Source organism: Nymphalis io, chromosome 5, assembly GCF_905147045.1.
Source record: "Nymphalis io chromosome 5, ilAglIoxx1.1, whole genome shotgun sequence".
NCBI classification, from domain to species: domain Eukaryota; kingdom Metazoa; phylum Arthropoda; class Insecta; order Lepidoptera; family Nymphalidae; genus Nymphalis; species Nymphalis io.
In genome coordinates this window covers 12,718,698-12,738,775 of record NC_065892.1, presented here as the reverse complement: position 1 = coordinate 12,738,775, position 20,078 = coordinate 12,718,698, and the positions used below count along the sequence as shown (strand labels likewise).

The following is a 20,078-nucleotide window of genomic DNA, read 5'->3' as shown; positions in this document are numbered from 1 at the left end:
GTATCACCATTATCACTAAAAACTATTATGTATGTACAATATAAATTATGTCATTAGTATTTATAGCACTTTAATATTTTCGTCATGCTTTATCTGTACATTTTACTAAATCTTGTAAGATGCAACACTGTAATTTGTCTTTTAAAAAAAATTAAGAACTGGGAAAGATTTTTGTGACATGGCTGGGAACAATGCTGAAGATGTTGAGGTAGATATAAATAATATTTTAAGGATATATTTTAATATATACCCTCTTTTACATCTATACTTTACGCGTACATTCAATAAACTTGACAAACGTTGCTGATGTGGCTTAATTAAACTTTCACTATAACATAAGTCATAAGTTTCCTGTTTAGAGATCATATAATAATTAATCGTTTTTTTGTGTTTTACTTGATATTCTTTGTTATATATACAGTAGTTAATTAGTGCATAAAATAAATTGTTGTGTTAGATAGTGTTTTAGGTTAGGATTTGTAAAAGAAATGACTTGTGTTTTCAAGGGTTCAGCAGGCGCCGATTGCAAAACTAACAGTACTGCAGAGGTTCCGCCCGAGTTCTTAATTAAACATCCACTCCAAAACACTTGGAGTCTTTGGTTCTATGACAATGACAGAACGAAATCATGGGAAGAGAATCTGATTGAGTTAACAACATTTGATACTGTGGAAGATTTCTGGAGGTAACAAATCCGATCTTATTACATATGTTTTGTATTCTTTATATGTACCATAAAACATATTTAAATATTGATTTTACTTTATTAAAACAAAAAGAGCTTATTATAATTATTTTTTGCAGTAATTTGTATGTGTTTTTTTGTTTACAAATTAAATGATAATTTGATTAATTTGTTTTGACCTGTGTTGTTAGTTTTACTTCAGTTTAAATTATATAGAATGTATATATATTAAAAGTTTTTTTTCTATTTGATAAACAATGTTTGGTTATATGTTTTTATTTTCAAATAACTTTTTCCTAATTTGATAATTTATTCCCACTGTGCTTCTTTTGTAGATTGTACCACCACATAAAATTGCCTTCGGAACTGCGTCAGGGACATGATTATGCTGTATTCAAACAAGGCATCCGTCCTATGTGGGAAGACGATGCAAACAAAATGGGTGGCCGATGGTTGATAAGTCTGGAGAAAAAACAACGCAATTCAGATTTGGATCGGTTTTGGTTAGATGTTGTAAGTATTATTACAATATTTACTAATAAATTTAGGTAGCATATGATAATTAAATTCTATAATTTCTAACAAAATAGAACTATTGGAAAATAGTAACAGTCAAATAAATAATGCTTAATGTTATATAGCATTAGCAAACTAGAGAAGCCTTGCAGATTACTATAGTTATATGTATTATATACTATTATTAACCTTTGTGAAGGTAACCACAATGGTAATAAATAAAAGTATATAATGCTACTGGCTTTGTACACTTAAATAACCTCCTAAATTAAATTTACTGTGTTAAATCCAAGAGCATTTCTAGTTTGGATTTGTTAAGTAAAAAAAGTAGTAAGTTAAATTGTTTTATGTATTAATTCTGCTTTCATTTAGGTTCTACTATTAATTGGTGAAAATTTCGAACATGCTGAAGAAATTTGTGGTGCAGTTGTAAATGTCAGGCCAAAGTTTGACAAAATAGGTAAGAATAATTTAATGTAAAAAATATAACAATGCTAATTTATATAGAAAATATACCAAATAAGTTATCTGCAATATTTCATTATTGTAAAGGGAATAAAAATTACATTTTATAAATCATGTATTTAATTTTTAAGTAGTATGTATAAATAACAATATATTTTTTCTATCCAAATCCAGCTATTTGGACAGCTGATACATCTAAGCAACAAGCTAACCTAGAAATTGGAAGAAAACTTAAAGACCAGCTTGGTATTCATGGAGTTATTGGCTTCCAGCTTCATAGAGACACCATGGTCAAGCACAGCTCTGCTACCAAGAATCTTTACACTGTTTAGTCACTATAAATTATTTGTATACAAAATGCAATGGCAGTCAGCAAAATCGAGCATTTTATGAGCTAGTTTTGTAACCACTAATAAAGTCTGATTACCTATTGCATTCTGCCGTTGCATTAGAATAAAAGTTTTTATTTAACAGAAGTAGTATTTACGTTGATGTTTCATGTTTATCTTAAGAGAGTTTATTTTTACACTCTCATGATGAATTCTATGGTAAAGTAAAATGGAAGTCTGAAGTTTGTACTGAAGCTGTGCTTAAGTATGTTTGTTGAGGTCACATAGATGTAAGTATGTATTCATACAAAACTAATATCAATAATTGTATCCGAATATCCACTGAGTTTTATTTCATATTTTTTTATTTAACCAGCACCTATACCTATCAAGACAGTGAATTGTTGCACTTTATTATCTGTCTAACATACTGTAACATACATCCTATTAAAATTGTTGTTTGGGTCTGTCTGTGAAGAAATATTTTTGGTATTTAATATAAAAAAATACTAAAATAAGTTTGGGAGTTTTATTTTACGCATCTTGTTCCTATCTATATTTTAAGATTTGATAAGTCTGTTATTTTTTTGCTGTAAATGCATAGACCATAATCAATATATTTAATTTTTTTTTAATTTAATTAGCACAAAACAATCTACATGTATGTGTTTGACAGCATTTCTCAGTGTAGTTTATAGTAAGCGTTTTTCGGTTAAAAAAAGTCTCCATTGGATTTAAGAATATGGGAAGTGGAAATAAAGAAATCCTTTACCACTTTGCCTAATTTTGCTTCGGCAGGTATTAGGATTTGCAACACCGCTAATTCTACATATATGTTATCATAATTATTAAAGTTAAATGTTGTACAAAAATATTCTCAGTTGGATAGGAAAGCTTGGAAACTGATTTATTTGTGCTCTATTTACACAGTATACTGAATTATTCATTAATTCAAAGATTAAAGGATGAGACTCCACAAGTTCGATTCGGAAAATTTAAAAAAATATTCTTTAAAAATTATGGAATTGAAAATAAAATAAAAATAAAATTTTTTGTGCTTCTAGGAAATTAAACAAACTGGAATAGTTTGAATATTTATTATAAAAAATGACAACGACAAAAATATGTTCTAAAAGACAAAAGAATTTAACTTTCTAAAGTGAATATTTATGCTTACTTACTTACATATATTTTAATTTATAAACGATGATGACGTTTTTAATATTTCAAAAATAAACTAATTCGAACATTTAATAATTAATAAATTCAACCTCAAATATACTTTACATTTATAATATTGCAACACTAAGTTTATGTCGTGAATGGGATATCCCTAATATTTTTTTTTTGCTTCTTGTTGTAAAGTGACTACAGAATACTTGACTAGTGACACTCACAATTTACGTACACGATACAGTATATCATACAATTAGTTAACTTTAGCAAACTAAATTAAAATTATAGCGATCTGTGGTTAACAAACATGAAGACACGAGAAAAAGAGGTAAGAATTGTAGTAGTAAACTTAATATTATATCGCACTTGCTATACAAAGATATAAATAAAACATGGTTTGCGAGTTAAATATATCATTTAAATCAGCAGAAAATTTTCTTATGTCTGGCAATTACGATAATGCGTTTCTCATATGTCTGATAAGCGCTAAATTTAATTAAGGATAAATAAAAAAAGTTATACTTTTTTAAATTTAGACTGTCTATAAACAAGGTTATGTCTATTGTTCATTTATTATGTACTTTGCGCGCGATCAGAATGCGATCCGATATTTTCGAAATGAAACACTCTTAGTCCGAGGACCGAGGGTTAACGATTACTTCGGGCCACCAGTGATGCCAACTTGCGGGTTTTCCTCCCAAATTTGTGGGAAAAAATTATTTAGGTGGATTTTTTAGTTTTTTTTTCCTTAAAAAACGTATGACTATACAATTTATATTTACTTTATTTATATATACTATATAAACTCCAAGCGTGACTATAACTGAAATATCAAAAAATTATAATATGTTGAGATTGAAATAATAGTTTAACGGTCAGCGTGCTTGTATAACACGTATTAGGCCCGGGCTTCGATTTCTGGTCACTGAATGAAAATTAAAAATGGTTTGATTTCATTGTTATCATCATTAATATTATTATGTCATTAATTAATGTATGTAAATGAATGTATTTTTAATTTGTATTTAAAATTACCTCTCAAACCGAGTGTACAACAAAAACGTTTGGGGTTCTTAATCAATATTTAGGGGAATTTGAAGTTGGTCCTAGAGGAAATATTCTGTAGGAGTTGGCATCACTACGGGCCACTCGCCGTCAAACTCGCGCCGATGACTCGACTCGCGAGACGTTGTTATAGTCAAATCACTTCGGAGACATTTTTGCGTTTGTAGCAGTGCACCGACAACGGACAAATAAATATAAAAATACTTTTACTAGTTTTTTTTTAGACACTTAATTTTATACATATTAAACGTATTTTTTTTCTAATTTAAACTATTTAATTAATTAACTATTACTTTTGTTTCTTTTTTACCACTTTCGCACCCTTCCACAGCCAAACCCACCGTTATTTAGGCAACTGACGGTCGGTTTGCTTATTAGCTATATAAGATCAAAATCTATGACTACATCAGCCGACTTACTATGACTTTTGTGTCAGCTGACGGTGTTTTTACCGCTACCCTGGCAGCTAATTATTGTTTTCGTATTTTCAAATATTTAAGCAATTACATAATTAAATTTCATCCGGCGCGCGTACTATGACTTTATTTTTTAAATTTTTTAAAAGTTCATGCGACCAGCTGACGCATAGCGCCCCCTCGACTATGCAGCTGACGATTATTTTCCAGCTTTGTATGATGTTCTTGTGAACTATTAATGAAAAAAGTTTCAGCCGGCGTACTATTACTTTTTTTTCCACTTTTGCAACCTCCAACCCGCGTGTGTTAGCGGACGTTTGGTTCACTTATTAGTTCGAATTCTATAAAAAATGATGGCAATCGTTCGATGTAAAACTACTACCTTTAATGCAACGCTACTTTCCGGACCACAAGGACGAGGAACGATTAGCGTTTTATTCGTCGGCTATGGATTTTTGTTTTAAAAATTTACCTTTTGTTATATTATTTATTTAATTATTTTTTAAAAAACTCCAGGTCGGCGTCAATTATAAATCTGAAAAAAATAACGATATCATAAAAGGAATAAAACATCCTTTACATAATAGTTGGAGTTTCTGGATGTATACTAATAAAAATAAAGTCTGGGAAGAAAATCTTGTAAAACTGACCACATTTGACACAGTTGAAGATTATTGGTCGTAAGTTTTGAACTATTAATTGAAAGTATCTTTGATCTGCCATCGTTTGAAATAGCTATAGGCTGCGATTTGCTAGATTATATACTGCACATAGGGTAGCTAGAAGTAAAAGTTCTCAACAACTTAAAAAATTGTAAACAATAAGTGGAGGTTTTTCATACCAAACAATTTGGAATTGGATTTTAATATATCAGCTTCATATCTTATTCAATAATTATTCATCTGTGATAGTTAACATGAACATAACAATTACAAATTAATTAGTAAACGATACCAAAATTATTTTACTTTATTTCTTTCATACTAAATAGGATTACGTAAGAAAATAATATTATTGTTTTTAATCGAATTTCTTGTAAATCAAATCCAGGGACAGGAGATTATTATTAATTATATATAGTGATCACCCAAAACCCCTTCATATATGTGTATAGTATGATAAATTTGTATATGATGTAACAGTTTGTATCATCATATGAAATGTCCTACGGAGCTTGAACAAGGACAAGAATACGCTGTGTTCAAGAACGATATTCGTCCTATGTGGGAAGACCAAGCCAACAGATCCGGTGGCCGCTGGATAATTAATTTCGAAGGAAGACAAAACTTAGATATCGACGCATTGTGGTTGTATGTGGTAAGAATCCTGCCTTTTCATTGACTAAAAAGTACCTAATATTAATATGTATTCATGTCTTCTAAGTTTTCATGGTTCTATTATTATAAGTAGTATATTATTTATGTATAAATATATTTTTACTGCAGGTCGGCCACTATAATCATCAATTATTTATTTTACATTAATACTTTAAATTTATATTATGCCAATTTACTATCTTTAAGTGGACACCTTCGCGAATTAATCACTCTATATTGTCAATCCGATGTCAACTATTGGTTCTAGAATGCTGGTTTTAGTATCTGTAATTACACTTATCCTTTTATTTGTATATCAGTACACACATAATTGCTGTCATGGTCACATAGCTGTCATTTTATTATATACGGATAGTAGACTGATGCTCAAACCGTTAATGTTCAAAATGATGTTTATTTTTTCTAGGTACTTCTTTTGATAGGCGAAAATTTTCAGAATTCCTATGTTATTTGCGGGACAGTTGTGAGTATACGTCAGAAGAGTAAAATAGGTAATATCCCTCAAATGACCCAAATAATAATGTCCTCATTTGCAAACCAGTATCTTTTTTTTTTGCTTTACTTATTGTGTACTGTTTTGTTTTTTTAATATATTGTATTTGTTGCAATGATATATATATATATATATATATATATATATATATATATATATATATATTTTTTTTACAGAATAGGAAGGTGGACGAGCATATGGGCCACCTGATGGTAAGTGGTCACCAAACGCCCTTAGACATTTGCATTGTAAGAAATGTCAACCATCGCTTATAGCCAATGCGCCACCAACCTTGGGAACTAAGATTTTATGTCCCTTGTGCCTGTAATTACACTGGCTCACTCACCCTTCAAACCGGAACACAACAATATCAAGTTGCTGTTTTGCGGTAGAATATCTGATGAGTGGGTGGTACCTACCCAGACGAGCTTGCACAAAGCCCTACCACCAGTAAATATGAAAGTAACTGTGTCTATTACGCGTTCTCTGAAACAAGTGATTCGATTTTGATATAATTTTATATAAAGATAGCTGACAAGGACATAGACTGTTTTTGAATATCTACGACATAAGAGAGTGTAGAAGGGGCACGTAAATGCAATCGAGTGTTAAAAATATTGAATATCGCATAATAATTTTAAAAATATATCCATTTTGATTATTAGATAAACATGTTTTCTATCTAAAATACAAAAAAAAAAACGTAACTTTTAGGTATCTGGATATCCGACTCGAAAAACAAGAAAGCAGTAGTGGAAATTGGAAGAAAATTGAAAGATAATTTAGGTCTCAAAGGCAGAATTAACTTTCACGAACATAATAGTAATAAAAACATTTTGTTTATTTAACCGATGGCTGTAAGATTTATGACCACGTTACCTTATTAGTCTGTGATTGTCGTTCGATTGTTGTTAATTGTATAAAATCAAATAATCTATCTTGATTTTGCATGATTTAGGGGAAAAATAGTTGCTTTTTCCGAAAATGGCCCCTTTCAACTTTAACATATCGAAGCTAAGCTAGTATTAACGTAATGTCTGAATTGGTAAAAATAATGCTTCGAATAATATGTCTATGTTTTTATATACACGTATATAATTATATAAGCCTTTAATTTTTTGTAATAAAAATAAATGAAAACAAGACTGCAATACTGCCGCCATATTGATTTAAAGGTATACATACATTTATACAATATTATCCCTGATAATATTGTAACGATGTCCCATCTTGTACATCCAAATTTGTTCAGGCATTTAAAAGCGATGGTGGAATAAAAAACTCATAAACAACAACAACAAACCCTGAAAACATACTTTTTTGTAAAAAGTACTATTGTGGTAGGTACAACGGGTTCCCCTATAGTAGGCCTTTGTTGTTATTATTATTGTTATTATATTAAGTTTATTATTTTTATTTCAGTTATGTTAGGTATTATCTATGTATATAAATATTTTATTAAAGGTCAAGCGTTTCCTCCATTGCAATAAATAACATTACTAAAATTTTATCCTAACAAGGCTTTAATTTGATAATATGTTTTTTTTGTATTATTTTTCCCTTTTTTTCTTAAAATAAAATTTTATAAATAGTAGTAAGAATATTTTTTTAATTTCCGATAAACATTTAAGAAGACAAACACTGACTACACTAAGTGCTTATAAAATTGTGCATGTTCGTGAATTAGTTTGGTTTCGTATTTCCGTCTCTACTCTCTCCTCTATCTTGTGCACTGTTTCTTCCGCATTGTCAATTCCTTTGTGGATATTTTCTAAAAAAAAAACAACTATTACGTATAGCAAAGAGACAGGTATTCAAATGTAAAATTCACAAACAAATTATGATTAAGTGAATTAAATAAATATTGTATTAGTGTATTCTTTTTAAAGTTTTGTGATATTTTGTAATCTAAATATTTTTGTTAAGAATGTGTATCAATTATTCAATCCTGTAAGTGCGTTTTGCTGGGCATAAGCGTCAGTGTTTTTGAAAACTAATTATATTTTATTATAAATACCTACAACTTTTTCTTCAATAACCTTTCCTTTACCCATGCAGGAATTCTCTTTATCCTTTATTGATTGAAATATGCGTGCGAAACGACCTTTCTCTTCTATTTTATTGACTACAACGTCTGAGTCCTCACAGTGGATTGGCTCTTCGTGTGAATCAATGTTGTCGTCACTTCTTACAATCGGCATTACGGCTTGAGTTTTAGTTTTACCCATTTGAGGGCTTGATTTATCAGAACCGCAAGTTATAGTTTCATTTTCAGATTGCCCCGTTTCACTTTTTTGCCCGTCATCACTATGCTTACTTAAATTTGGGCTCATTTGCGATATATCAGGAATATCTAATAAATCTTGTATTATAGGTGTTTTTGGAGGTGGTGAGTTAGCGATTTCTGTCGATTTATCGGGGAGTTCTAAAACCTTTTTCTCGTCGCAATGAAAACCGGGAGATTTTATGTCAATGGTTTTCTTTAATACCTCTTCAACTACTTCTGCTTTTGCATGAACCGTTTCAGCTACAACATGTGACATATTATTTATTTTATCCTCTCCTGTTTTAAGTACAGTGTTTACGTTTTCTAAAACATTGTCTACTTCTTTTTTAACTTCATATTTGAAATCATCTTCATCGTTGGTTATATTTATTATGTCATGAATACTCCCATTATCTGCTTCAAGGTCATTTATACCTACAATATGAGAATCACTAACGTTTGCTTCTAGTGAGTTTATGGATCCTGTTTCCTCATTACCGTTTCCGTTTATTTGTTCTCTACTAGTTCTTATGTTTGTATTTGAATTGGTTACATCTTCTTTCGTGTGTTCATCGTTTTTATTCATTGCTGGGACTTTTTGAAGTGGAGGTAGCTCAGTTAAAGAAATATGTCTGTTTTCCTCACTGATTATATTGAAATCGTTGTTAGTAAAGTCTGCGTTAGAACCTTTAACGGCGGTAAGTAATGTGTGACAGCCACCGCAAGCGACATTGTCTACGATAAAGCCATTCATAGCGGTGACCCGCTTTGCCGCGTATTGATTGGGTATTGCTTCGTTCGAATTATTAGCGTCGTCGACTTCTTCCAAACACAATTTATTGTGTCGTGATTCTCCGCAAGTGTAAAGTAAGCCATTATCTATAAAGTGTTTAGAAAATATTTAGTTTACTTTTTTTACAATAATAAAATTTACATTATTCAGATCTTCATACGTATTTATTTTTTAGATTTTTTTTTTTTATATATGCGGGAGGGCAAATGACTCTACTCCACCTGATGGTAAGTGGTAGTAGAGTCCAAACGCGACAACGGCCAGTACAGACGGGAAAAACGTTCTGCACTAGCCGCCTTCGCCTTGCCGGCCCGCAAGATGCCTTTTCACGCCTCGTTTGAAGAGGGTTGTAAGAGGAGGGGAACACGTGAGCTGGTAAGGAATTCCATTTTTTGGAAGTGCGACAAAGAAAGGAGTTGCCAAATTTCTTTGTTCGCGATGGAATTGATGTCACAGTTAGGCGGTGACATCGAGAACCAGCTCGCGTGGACTTAAGAAGGAAGGGGGAAACAGGAATTAGAGAGAATAATACCTCAGAGCACTCGCCGTGATACAGTCGATAGAAAGCGCTCAGTGCTGCTATCTCACGACGCAATTGTAAAGGTTCAAGGGTGTTTGTGACCTTTACGTCGCCAATAATGCGTACAGCACGTCGCTGCAACCGGTCCAAGGCCTCCAGTAGGTATTTAGCGGAGCCATCCCAAAGGTGCGAGCAATATTCAACGCAAGACTGTACCTGTGTTTTGTACAGCAGGCACAGTTGTTGTGGCGTGAAAAAACGCCGCACCTTGTTCAGAACTCCGAGTTTCCGTGAAGCTGTTTTTATAACAGCCTCGATGTAATCCCTTGGACTAAGGTCGCAGCGAACGTCAATCCCCAGCATGGCGATTTTGCTTTGTATCACCAGCGGAGTACCACAGAGGGAGGGAAGAGGGGAAAATGCTGACTTTTTCGCTGTGAAAGCGCATACCTTTGTTTTCTTGGCATTAAACTCAACAAGATTATCGGAGCCCCATTTGGCGATGAGCTCTAATGTCCTATCGAGTTCAATGACAAGATCCTTCCGCCTCTCCTCAATTTCCGCTTGCCCAGCCACTGCGCGTCCGTGGTATCCACCATGCACTGTACTATCGTCTGCATAGCAATGTATGTTCCCAAGAGAGAGCATATCATTGATATGCAAAAGAAAGAGTGTGGGAGATAGCACAGATCCCTGGGGGACCCCAGCATTCACTACATAGAACTGTGAAGCGCATCCATCAACTAAAACACGAAGGCTACGCTTGTGTAGGAAGCTGGCAATCCAGGTGCATAGCTGAGCAGGCAGACCATATGCTGGCAGCTTGGAGAGAAGACTTCTGTGCCAGACCCTGTTGAAAGCCTTGAAGATATCGAGGTTGACAGCCAACGATTCTCCATGCTTGTCGATAGCTTCACCCCAGAGGTGTGTTACGTATGCTAGAAGATCACCTGTGGACCGTTTTGGTCGAAACCCGTACTGACGATCATTAATTAGACAGTGATCTTCTAGGTAATGGATCAGTTGGTTGTTTAAAATCCGTTCCATCACCTTACAAAGTACTGAGGTGATAGCTATTGGCCGATAATTTGCCGGGTCAGACCGATCCCCTTTTTTGGGAACCGCTTGCACATTAGCTCTTCTCCAAGCCTCCGGCACACATCCCGAAGAGAGAGAAAGTTGGAACAGGCGCGTTAACACAATAGACAGCTCCGCTGCGCACTTCTTCAGCACTATGGCTGGTATTCCATCGGGACCGCTAGCTTTCCAATATAAATTTATAAGTATAAATTAATTGTTACCTGTTACAAAAGCTGTATGCATAGCGCCGCAAGCCACAAGCTTCAATTGATATCCATCAAACATTTGCTCCATGTTAATTTCAGTTGGTTCCGTTACGTTCTCCACATTCATCGGCATACCCAATTGACCTTTTTCGTTCGATCCAAATGCGAGAATTTTTGTCTCGTCCATGGACAAAAGAAATGTATGATTGGCACCACAGCAGGCACTTTTGATTTGAGTTTCCAATGGTAAAACTTGCGGAACATAAACTGTTGTTGGCATATTTGGAATACCTAACTTTTGATTTTCATTGTCACCGGTTATAAACACTGCGCCTTTGGCTGAAAACATCGACGCGGAATTAAATGAAGCTTGCAAAATTTACGCAATACCTACACAGTTTATACTTATAAAAATGCTATTATCATATTATCTACGTTAAACATATAATAACTGTTACTTTTATTATACTTTCCCTTGCTTTCCATGAATATTTCCGGAAATAAAAAGTAGGTATCATCAAAACGTATGTGTTTCATTCGTGCATATAAAAGTAACAAAGGTATATTTTTTTAATTGTATTTTTAATATTGTTCATACTAAGTATATGCTGTTACATATTTGAACGAGGTAATATTCTCACCGGTAATGAATACAGTATGGTAATATCCACACTCGACGAATGCTATCTTCTCCATAAATTTAAGCTCGGTGAAGGAGACGCACGAGCGTGCGTCCTCGCCCAGCCCGAGCTGACCTTCCGAGTTCGAACCGCAGACGAAAACGCGACCGTCGTCTAGGTTATTAAAAAAAAATGGTATTCGTTTTCAGATATTCATTAAAATGACTTAGGTAATTTAATATTTAATATATATGTATGCTTGTATTTTTTATTTTAAAATTCTGCAACAGTTTGTATTAAAGAGATGAATCTTGAACCTTTGGAATTGTTTCTACACTTTTGTCTGAAAACCTTAATCAATATTACTTTACTTGATATATATATCTTATCTATATAAAAATGTGTAATAACGACAAATGGATGCTTAAGTGTTGCAGTGTGATTGTTTGTCACCAGTGAGTAAAGCTGTGTGATTGCTTCCCGCAGAAACTTGTTTGATAGGTTGATCAATCTCCAGATTCACTGCCTGTGGTACGCTGTGGTGCTCCATGTCTCCAGTACCAAGCTGTCCTTCATCGTTGCAACCGACAGAGTATATAGTGTTGGAGTCTGTAATAAATATCAATAGTAAATAATTGAATAATAAAACTACTTGTACCGAGTAGTAATACAGAAATTCTGCTTTTGTTATATTCAGTTGATGTCATATAACATGTTTTAAAGATCTTGCGAAATATTTAAAAATAAAGTTAATAATTACATTATTACATAAAAATTAATAAACTTCAAACCTGTGACGAAAATTGTATGAGCCCTTCCACAGGCTACGAATATAGCTCGATGAGGCTTCAGCCATTTGACGCAGCTGGGTCGTGTCACTTCGTCTTTGTGGCCCAAGCCCAGCTGACCCCAAGCATTTGCGCCGAAAACGAATACACGACCATTTTCTACGGAAAAATATAATGCATTTCATAGTTTCAAGTGCAGTTAATTTGGTAGTTTCCGTTCTGACAACTTTGATATTGAAAATGTTACGATTTGAAGATAATATCAATTCTACGCAAAGTATATTATTTGTTCTGTTGTAGTTTAAAGGATGTGTGTTTGGAGATAATAAGGGAGTGACATAAATGCAGGCATAATAAGGGTTGAAATGCCTGCAGTTTTTATAAGAAAAAAAAATAGGCTAGAATATTGACAATCAAAAGACTAACGGCATATGACAGCACTGTGTTCGTCACCACACGATATGGCAATTATAGGGTCGTTCTTTATGAAGAAGTGGCTCGGCTCATTGTCGGCGAAGTGAGATTTGCCGAATGTGAAAACAGCACCGGTTTCTGGAATGAAAACGTGTTCAAATAGATTAGACTAACTCTTGTAACTTCTAATGCTGTGCAAAAAATCACAAACTTCTTTTAACAGATTATATGGTGTTCGTATAGATGATACGTAGGTACTTATTATTATATTGTAGGGTATGCAGAACTAATTCAGCTTGGCTTCATAGATGTACGAAGTAAACATACCTAAAATTGTATCTTGTTTGAATAATATACAAATTATTCATTAAAATGTAATAAAAACTTTACCTTCCGGATATTTCATTCAAAGATTTATATGAATATGAGGTCTCATAGATATGTTTTTGCATTATTATGAGTGTAGAATCTTAAATCATTCTGTCCCCAGTTATTCATACCTAGACTTCCATTTACCGATTTTATACACGAAAAAAGCTTCTATTTAAAAACTATGACACAAGTATAAGAACGTTCTTATATAAATCTATTTTACTAAACGTAACTATAACATAATTTATTTTTTAATGTAGGAATAAATTAGTATTACAACAATATACTTTTACGTGATAATCATCAAGGTTTCGTTTCTATTATAGTTTTGACCGAATCATAAATCAACGCCCCATGAAAGTAAGTTTTATTTTGCCATTGACTTCTTAACCTTTTCGCATGACGTTCATACTTTTTTCTTTATAACATTACCATAAATTAAACCTCGTGATAAAGTACCTACGCAACGGGTTTAGTCACTCTTTTATAACTAAAACTGACCAAAATTAAAATACATAAAGTAAATATTTCTTTACAAATTCTATCCTGTGTTTCACACATTGGCTTAGCGTTTAGTTACCACCTTGCGTAAATCAAAGGGAATTGAATACTTACTATTGTCGATTAAAACAATTTAAATATTATTAGAATTAAGTTTAAGTTATAGATAAAAAATCATGGATGTAGTTGGGTAATAACAAAAAATACTCATCATTTTATAATAATGAGCTGAATGTTCATCTCCCTACAGTTTCACATTACAATATTATAATAATATTAATGTAAGTCGAAATTATATTAAAGTTTATTAAGAATAATGTTTTTAAATAAAATAATATTTTACTTGGAACCTTAGAGGACTTAGCCTAAGTCCATTAGCTTGGCCGTTACTTCCTATCCTTGACCTTGCCTGACTACTCATACTCAAGTCAGAGATCGGTATCGAGCCCGAAATTTAGCTTTCTTTTGTTCTGAATTAACAAACCAACACTCGCGTGAGCTATTACTTATGAGCTGTGACTCGCTGTTTAATATATACATATAATAAAAATATACACAAATATTAAAATATAGGTGCATATTAAAATGCATATAATTATTTCACAGTAATATAAAAGTAATGTACAATCACGATGCTTGGCCAACACCTCTCTTCCAGTTAGGTTTTCTCACGAATGCAATTTTCTTCACAACTTTTTCCTAATACTTTCAATGTCGTCAGCCCATCAATCACAACGAGCGACAATGTTGTTGGTAAACGAACTATAAATTGATTTTTTTTTAATGTATTTATATCGTTCGCAAAACCGTACACAATAAGGTGGTGCACGAAAGAGATGCAAATATAGCATGAAAAAATATATAAATTACATTCGGCTGTATTTATTTGCGCTTTATTTGTCGCCTATCTCTATGAAATAATTAAATTATGTGTAGATTTATTAAAACAAATAAGTATACCGTAATTTTTTTTATCAGTATAATTAGTATGTTAATTTGTTTTGTCCAGCATTACGAATTATTAGTAGCTAAACAAAAGACATTGTTTTAAATAACTACATTTTTAAATAGCAAAATAAAAAAATGTAGTAAGTAATTTACATTTTTTTTGTAAAACCGTTTAATTTTTAAAACAATAAAAAGTTTTTGGCGATTACCATGTTTTCTTTTCGTGAAAAAACAAAAGCAATATTTTTCCTCACTTGTCAACCATACTTCAAACATATATTTGTTTTTTAAATCTGGGCTGTTGGGACGAAATGGCTACGGAAACAACATTGTCATGGTATTATAATTAATACAATTAACATTTTATTGTAAAATATAAGCGACAAGAAAAACATATTAAAGAAGATAAAACACCTTGAACGTATAGATCATTCTAAAAACACTATAGCAAAAATATTGGTTAAAGTTTTGTCTTTTTTTATTAATCCATTACATTTTCGCGAGCGAAACCACGTCAAGGTTTAGGTACTTACTCATAAAAAAACATAACTAATATTTTATTTAAGCTGAACAAAGTGGCCATGGTACATGCAGCCAATGCTTTTGTTTATGTAAAATGTTTCGACTACTTGTATAATGATTTTGTATATAATAATCTCATTTATACACATATAACTGATATATACCTTATTTCATATTTCTCTTTCTAATATTATGTCTAATATATTTTTTACAAAAGCTTTATATTAAAACAATGCAAAGCCACATAATTATATAAAATAAAGAAATCTTTACAGTAATATTAGTTTTGCAAGAATACAACCACCACGTCGGTTAAACGAAAGTGAAAATGTAACCTCTTTAAAATTATATATAAGTTACATTATTCGGAAGTCATAAATAAAGATGATTACCTTCCTTGGCTCTCATACACCAATCAATTTGCGCTCTGAGTAAGATAATAAATTGCTGATCCCTCTGATTTGTACTAAAATATACAGCAATTTCTTAACGGGTAAGCAGTCAAACTGTGGAATTCCCTGCCTCGAGAAATTCGTCAAGCTGAATCCGTACATATTTTTAAGAGTCGTTTGCATAATTATTATTTATCAATCTAACTATAGCATGTTGTATTATTTCTTATATATTTTTTATGTATGTATGTATGTATGTTTTTTTTATAGAATAGGAAAGCGGACGAGCATATGGGCCACCTGATGGTAGGTGGTTATCAACGCCTAGACATTGGCATTGTAAGAAATGATAACCATCACTTACATAGCCAATGCGCTACCAACCTTAGGACCTAAGATTTTATGTCCCTTGTGCCTGTAATTACACTGGCTTATTCACCCTTCAAACCGGAACACAACAATACCAAGTACTGCTATTTTGCGGTAGAATATCTGATGAGTTCAGTTTATATATATATATATTATAATATGTAGTTGTAAATATTTGTATTAAGTTTATAAGCATTCAATAAATTTCAAGTATAAATTGTTCGCACACTTCGCCCGATTAATGATCCTAAAGGCTAAAAAAAACATTAATATTTCTCTTTACAGAGGTTGCCTGTAAGTGACAAGGCCGCCTTTGCATACTATAATTACTACTTGTTTTTTATATGTTTATAAATATAAAAAACAAGTAGTACTTTTTTAAGTACTACTTGTTTTTAAGTTTTTGTTTAAAGATTGCGTTTACATTTTGCTGCAGTCGTACACCCTTGTGTTTAGATGCGACTCTATAATTCATCACAGATGATAGATTATACGGAGTCGCTCCTGTGAACATAGTAGATAAACGTTAATAAATTACTGCGAACCCACAAGCGATAAATAACAGAGTACATTCATAGTGTAGTTAGTAAGACATGGCTGTTGCATATAACATTGTGAGTGTTAGGGGCACTGCCACACTTGTTACCCGATTTAATTCTTCAGTAGCTTAGTCGTGATGTTAGGATTACTAATTAGTCATTCGATTATACTTTAGCTGCAAGTCTGTTTATAAACGCTTTTTAAGCAATAATAATAACTTAGTTTATTAATATAAAGAAACAGTTAATAATATTGTAATTTTTATGATCCTTCCTTCTGTTATTCACACAAATTTAACGTATATTTATTTAATTTTCATTAAGTTGATATTTTCTGACCTTTACGATGTAAAATAATATGAAATTTAATAATGTGCATAAATAGTGTATAATATATTTGCGTATATCTCTCGGTACGGATGTCTTGCGTGCCGGACAGTTTTGTAATTTATGTTTTGTGTAACTTAATATCCTACAGTTTGTGAAATAATTCGTAACGTGTGTTTTTATAACAACAAAATCAAACTGGGAGACCACACTTTATACAATAGCCCTATCCTTACATGTAAAATTCCATTTGATTGCCATTTGAAACATATTATTACATTGTATGTATGTGAAATGTTTTGCCGACTGACGTTTCTAAATTGCAAAAGTATTTAGAATTAAAATAATGTTCCTAATAACGATAAATAGCGTGTTTCAATGCTACATGGAAACGGTGATAAAACCCGATTCAGTAGCTAACTTACACATATATATGAAATAACTGTAGTACGAATCAAGTAAAGTCTTATATTTAATTGAACATTTATACCACATATGTAATTGACTATCGAAAATTGCTTACTATTATTCTAAATTTGTTACAATCGACGCTAAGACCATCTTTTGTTTAAAAGGAAATGAATTTAGAATATAAAGTACGTCGTTACTTGAATAGGCAATTTTCAAACAGAAGCAAATGTACAAATGCAATAATTTGTTTACAAAACACGACCCTAGTTCCTAGAAAAAATCGATACTAATTACCAGTCGAAGAAACTATAAATACCATTCGAAAATTTATTATATATATACGTTTCTTTCACTTTATAAAAAGCAAAAAAAGGAAAACAAATAATCAATGCATGAATAAAAAAATTCCTATTCCTCACCTAAAAGTTACTCATCCATGTGAATTATAACTTTGATTTAATCAAAACACATTTTAATAAATTTGCAAATTTCGTTTAAATTAAAAAGGAAAACTAATTAAAATTTTAATTCGTGACAAATAATAAAAAGATAACCTGGTATATCCTCAGTCATGGCGTCAGCGGATTTACTGTGTCGGCTGCTCACTGGGTGTACATGTCCACGGATCGACCGGTCCGCGACGCGACTACTGACCACTGGCCACGTGCCGCACACCACTAGTGGTGGTATATGGAAATAGGGTTGCGAGAAAAAGCTTACAATGTTATTTATGGGTTTCGTTTGTAATTGGACAACATTCGTAGTTTCAGGTCATCAACGTCAGAAACAAATACTTTCTGGTTTGTTCACACTCAAAATTACTTTTATAAGGGCTTAACATATATTTGTTAGTATTAATAATATAACTTTAGAGAAATAAAAAACAAATTTTGAATTTATTTGTATTCTTCGTGTCGTAGTAAATTCTATTTGTTTACGCTGCAGCCTGTCTCCTATTAATTGCTATAATTATCAATATATTGTGTGGTCCTACAGTCTTTGTTTTAAATAGTAATTGCTTCAAACGTCACTGTTAGCTATAACAAATGACGTAGGTAACTTTTTTGAATATAATTAAAAATGATAACTGCGTAAATTACTACTAAGAATAATTTTTGTTAAAGTAATGATTTATATTAAAAACAGCCACAATGTTTATATTAAAACTTGTGCCTGTAGTAATTATCACAATTGCACATTGTCACTAGTTGGTAACGATTTCCGTGGACAGTTCCGTCTGTGTAGGTACCACCCACTTATTACTAGTGTTCTGATTTGAAGGGTAAGTGAACCGGTGTAGTTGCAACCACAAGGGACATAACTTCACGGATAACAAGCCTGGTGATGCATTGGCGATGTAAGGTATGGTTAATATTTCTTAAAGCGTCAATATCTTTGGGCGGTCGTGACCAGTTGCCACCGGGTGGCTTATTGTCATCCTATCTAACCTACCTTTTGTATAAAAGATTGAATAAATCTGACTATAATTAAAATGATGAAATGATTTTTCTACCAATTATTCTACCCTATAATTCAGTCATTCAGTTCGATTACTTAATAAGCCTTGACCTGCACCATTAGTTCGCGATTGCTGTCAGTCGGTGTAAAGAATGATACCAATAAATATATATCGACTGAAATATGGCATTTATGATCAATTCAAAGTTATACTTAGCTAATTAGTCCTGTTGATGTCATCGCTTGGCTTCAGTAGTTAATTAGTATTATTTTTCATTCGTTGTATTTGTACATCCTCATAAAAAACCGATTCGATACGGTAGCAATAGTATTAACACTACAAAATAATAAAGCCAATCCGTGGGAAAAATATGCGAGATATTATGAGATAAATACATGGAATTATATACAAAATATAATAAAACATACATGTTTAGATTAGTTTTTCTATTTGTATACGTTATGTTAGGTAGAGTAAATAATCTAGAGTCAGAAATTTCAAAAGAACAGCGTGTTCAAAGGTTATTGCCATCGGCATACTAAAATAAATGAGACAGTCGCGCTCAAATTGGAGTCAAATTCTCTTAAGCTATGCATTCAATAGCTTTTTTAGAGATACAATCGCGATTGTATTTTTTAAGAATGATAGCAATGCTCCTTTTAAGAAATAGGCCAAGATGGAAACTAAGACATATGGCTACGCGACCCGTATTGTCACATTACAAAATTAAATTATAAATTGTAATGATTGTTTTATTTTATAATTATGTCAAACTGAAGACAACATAATGTATTAAAGATATTTGATTCTTAAAATATTTAAAAACACTTCTATTTTATAATGTTTGGATTTCATATTTCAATCACAGTTGATAAGTACGTATACTAGCAATGTACATCACAATAAATCAATTTTGCCAAAGTCAATGCTTTTCGGCTTTAAAATTATATATTTTATGCGGAAGTATGTTATAAATTCTCTTAAAATCACAAATGTATCTGTTTTAACCAAATTGAAGAAATTATTTGAGAACATAAATGTGTTCGTGTGTACACATGGCATTTTTTTT

The 20,078-nt window shown here is 32.1% G+C and overlaps 3 protein-coding genes across 3 annotated transcripts; 2 read left to right on the top strand and 1 right to left on the bottom strand.

Annotated features, from left to right (window-relative positions):
- The first annotated feature begins 53 nt into the window (after positions 1 to 53).
- On the top strand, positions 54 to 2,513 carry LOC126768718 (eukaryotic translation initiation factor 4E1-like). Its single transcript, XM_050486992.1, has 5 exons — positions 54 to 208; positions 507 to 685; positions 1,021 to 1,198; positions 1,574 to 1,661; positions 1,841 to 2,513. The coding sequence occupies exons 1-5, from the start codon at positions 179 to 181 to the stop codon at positions 1,996 to 1,998; spliced, it is 633 nt and encodes a 210-aa protein (XP_050342949.1). The 5' UTR covers positions 54 to 178; the 3' UTR covers positions 1,999 to 2,513.
- An 892-nt stretch (positions 2,514 to 3,405) lies between these two features.
- LOC126768726 (eukaryotic translation initiation factor 4E1-like) lies at positions 3,406 to 7,401 on the top strand. The gene is made up of 5 exons (XM_050487001.1): positions 3,406 to 3,499; positions 5,169 to 5,332; positions 5,795 to 5,969; positions 6,396 to 6,480; positions 7,197 to 7,401. Exons 1-5 carry the CDS (start codon positions 3,479 to 3,481, stop codon positions 7,328 to 7,330), a joined length of 579 nt encoding a protein of 192 aa, XP_050342958.1. The 5' UTR covers positions 3,406 to 3,478; the 3' UTR covers positions 7,331 to 7,401.
- A 693-nt stretch (positions 7,402 to 8,094) lies between these two features.
- On the bottom strand, positions 8,095 to 18,214 carry LOC126768635 (X-linked retinitis pigmentosa GTPase regulator-like). Its single transcript, XM_050486849.1, has 8 exons — positions 18,105 to 18,214; positions 13,182 to 13,307; positions 12,759 to 12,914; positions 12,421 to 12,576; positions 11,989 to 12,141; positions 11,363 to 11,686; positions 8,500 to 9,627; positions 8,095 to 8,253 (listed from the first exon to the last, which is right to left on the bottom strand). The coding sequence occupies exons 1-8, from the start codon at positions 18,121 to 18,123 to the stop codon at positions 8,141 to 8,143; spliced, it is 2,175 nt and encodes a 724-aa protein (XP_050342806.1). The 5' UTR covers positions 18,124 to 18,214; the 3' UTR covers positions 8,095 to 8,140.
- Positions 18,215 to 20,078: the final 1,864 nt, after the last annotated feature.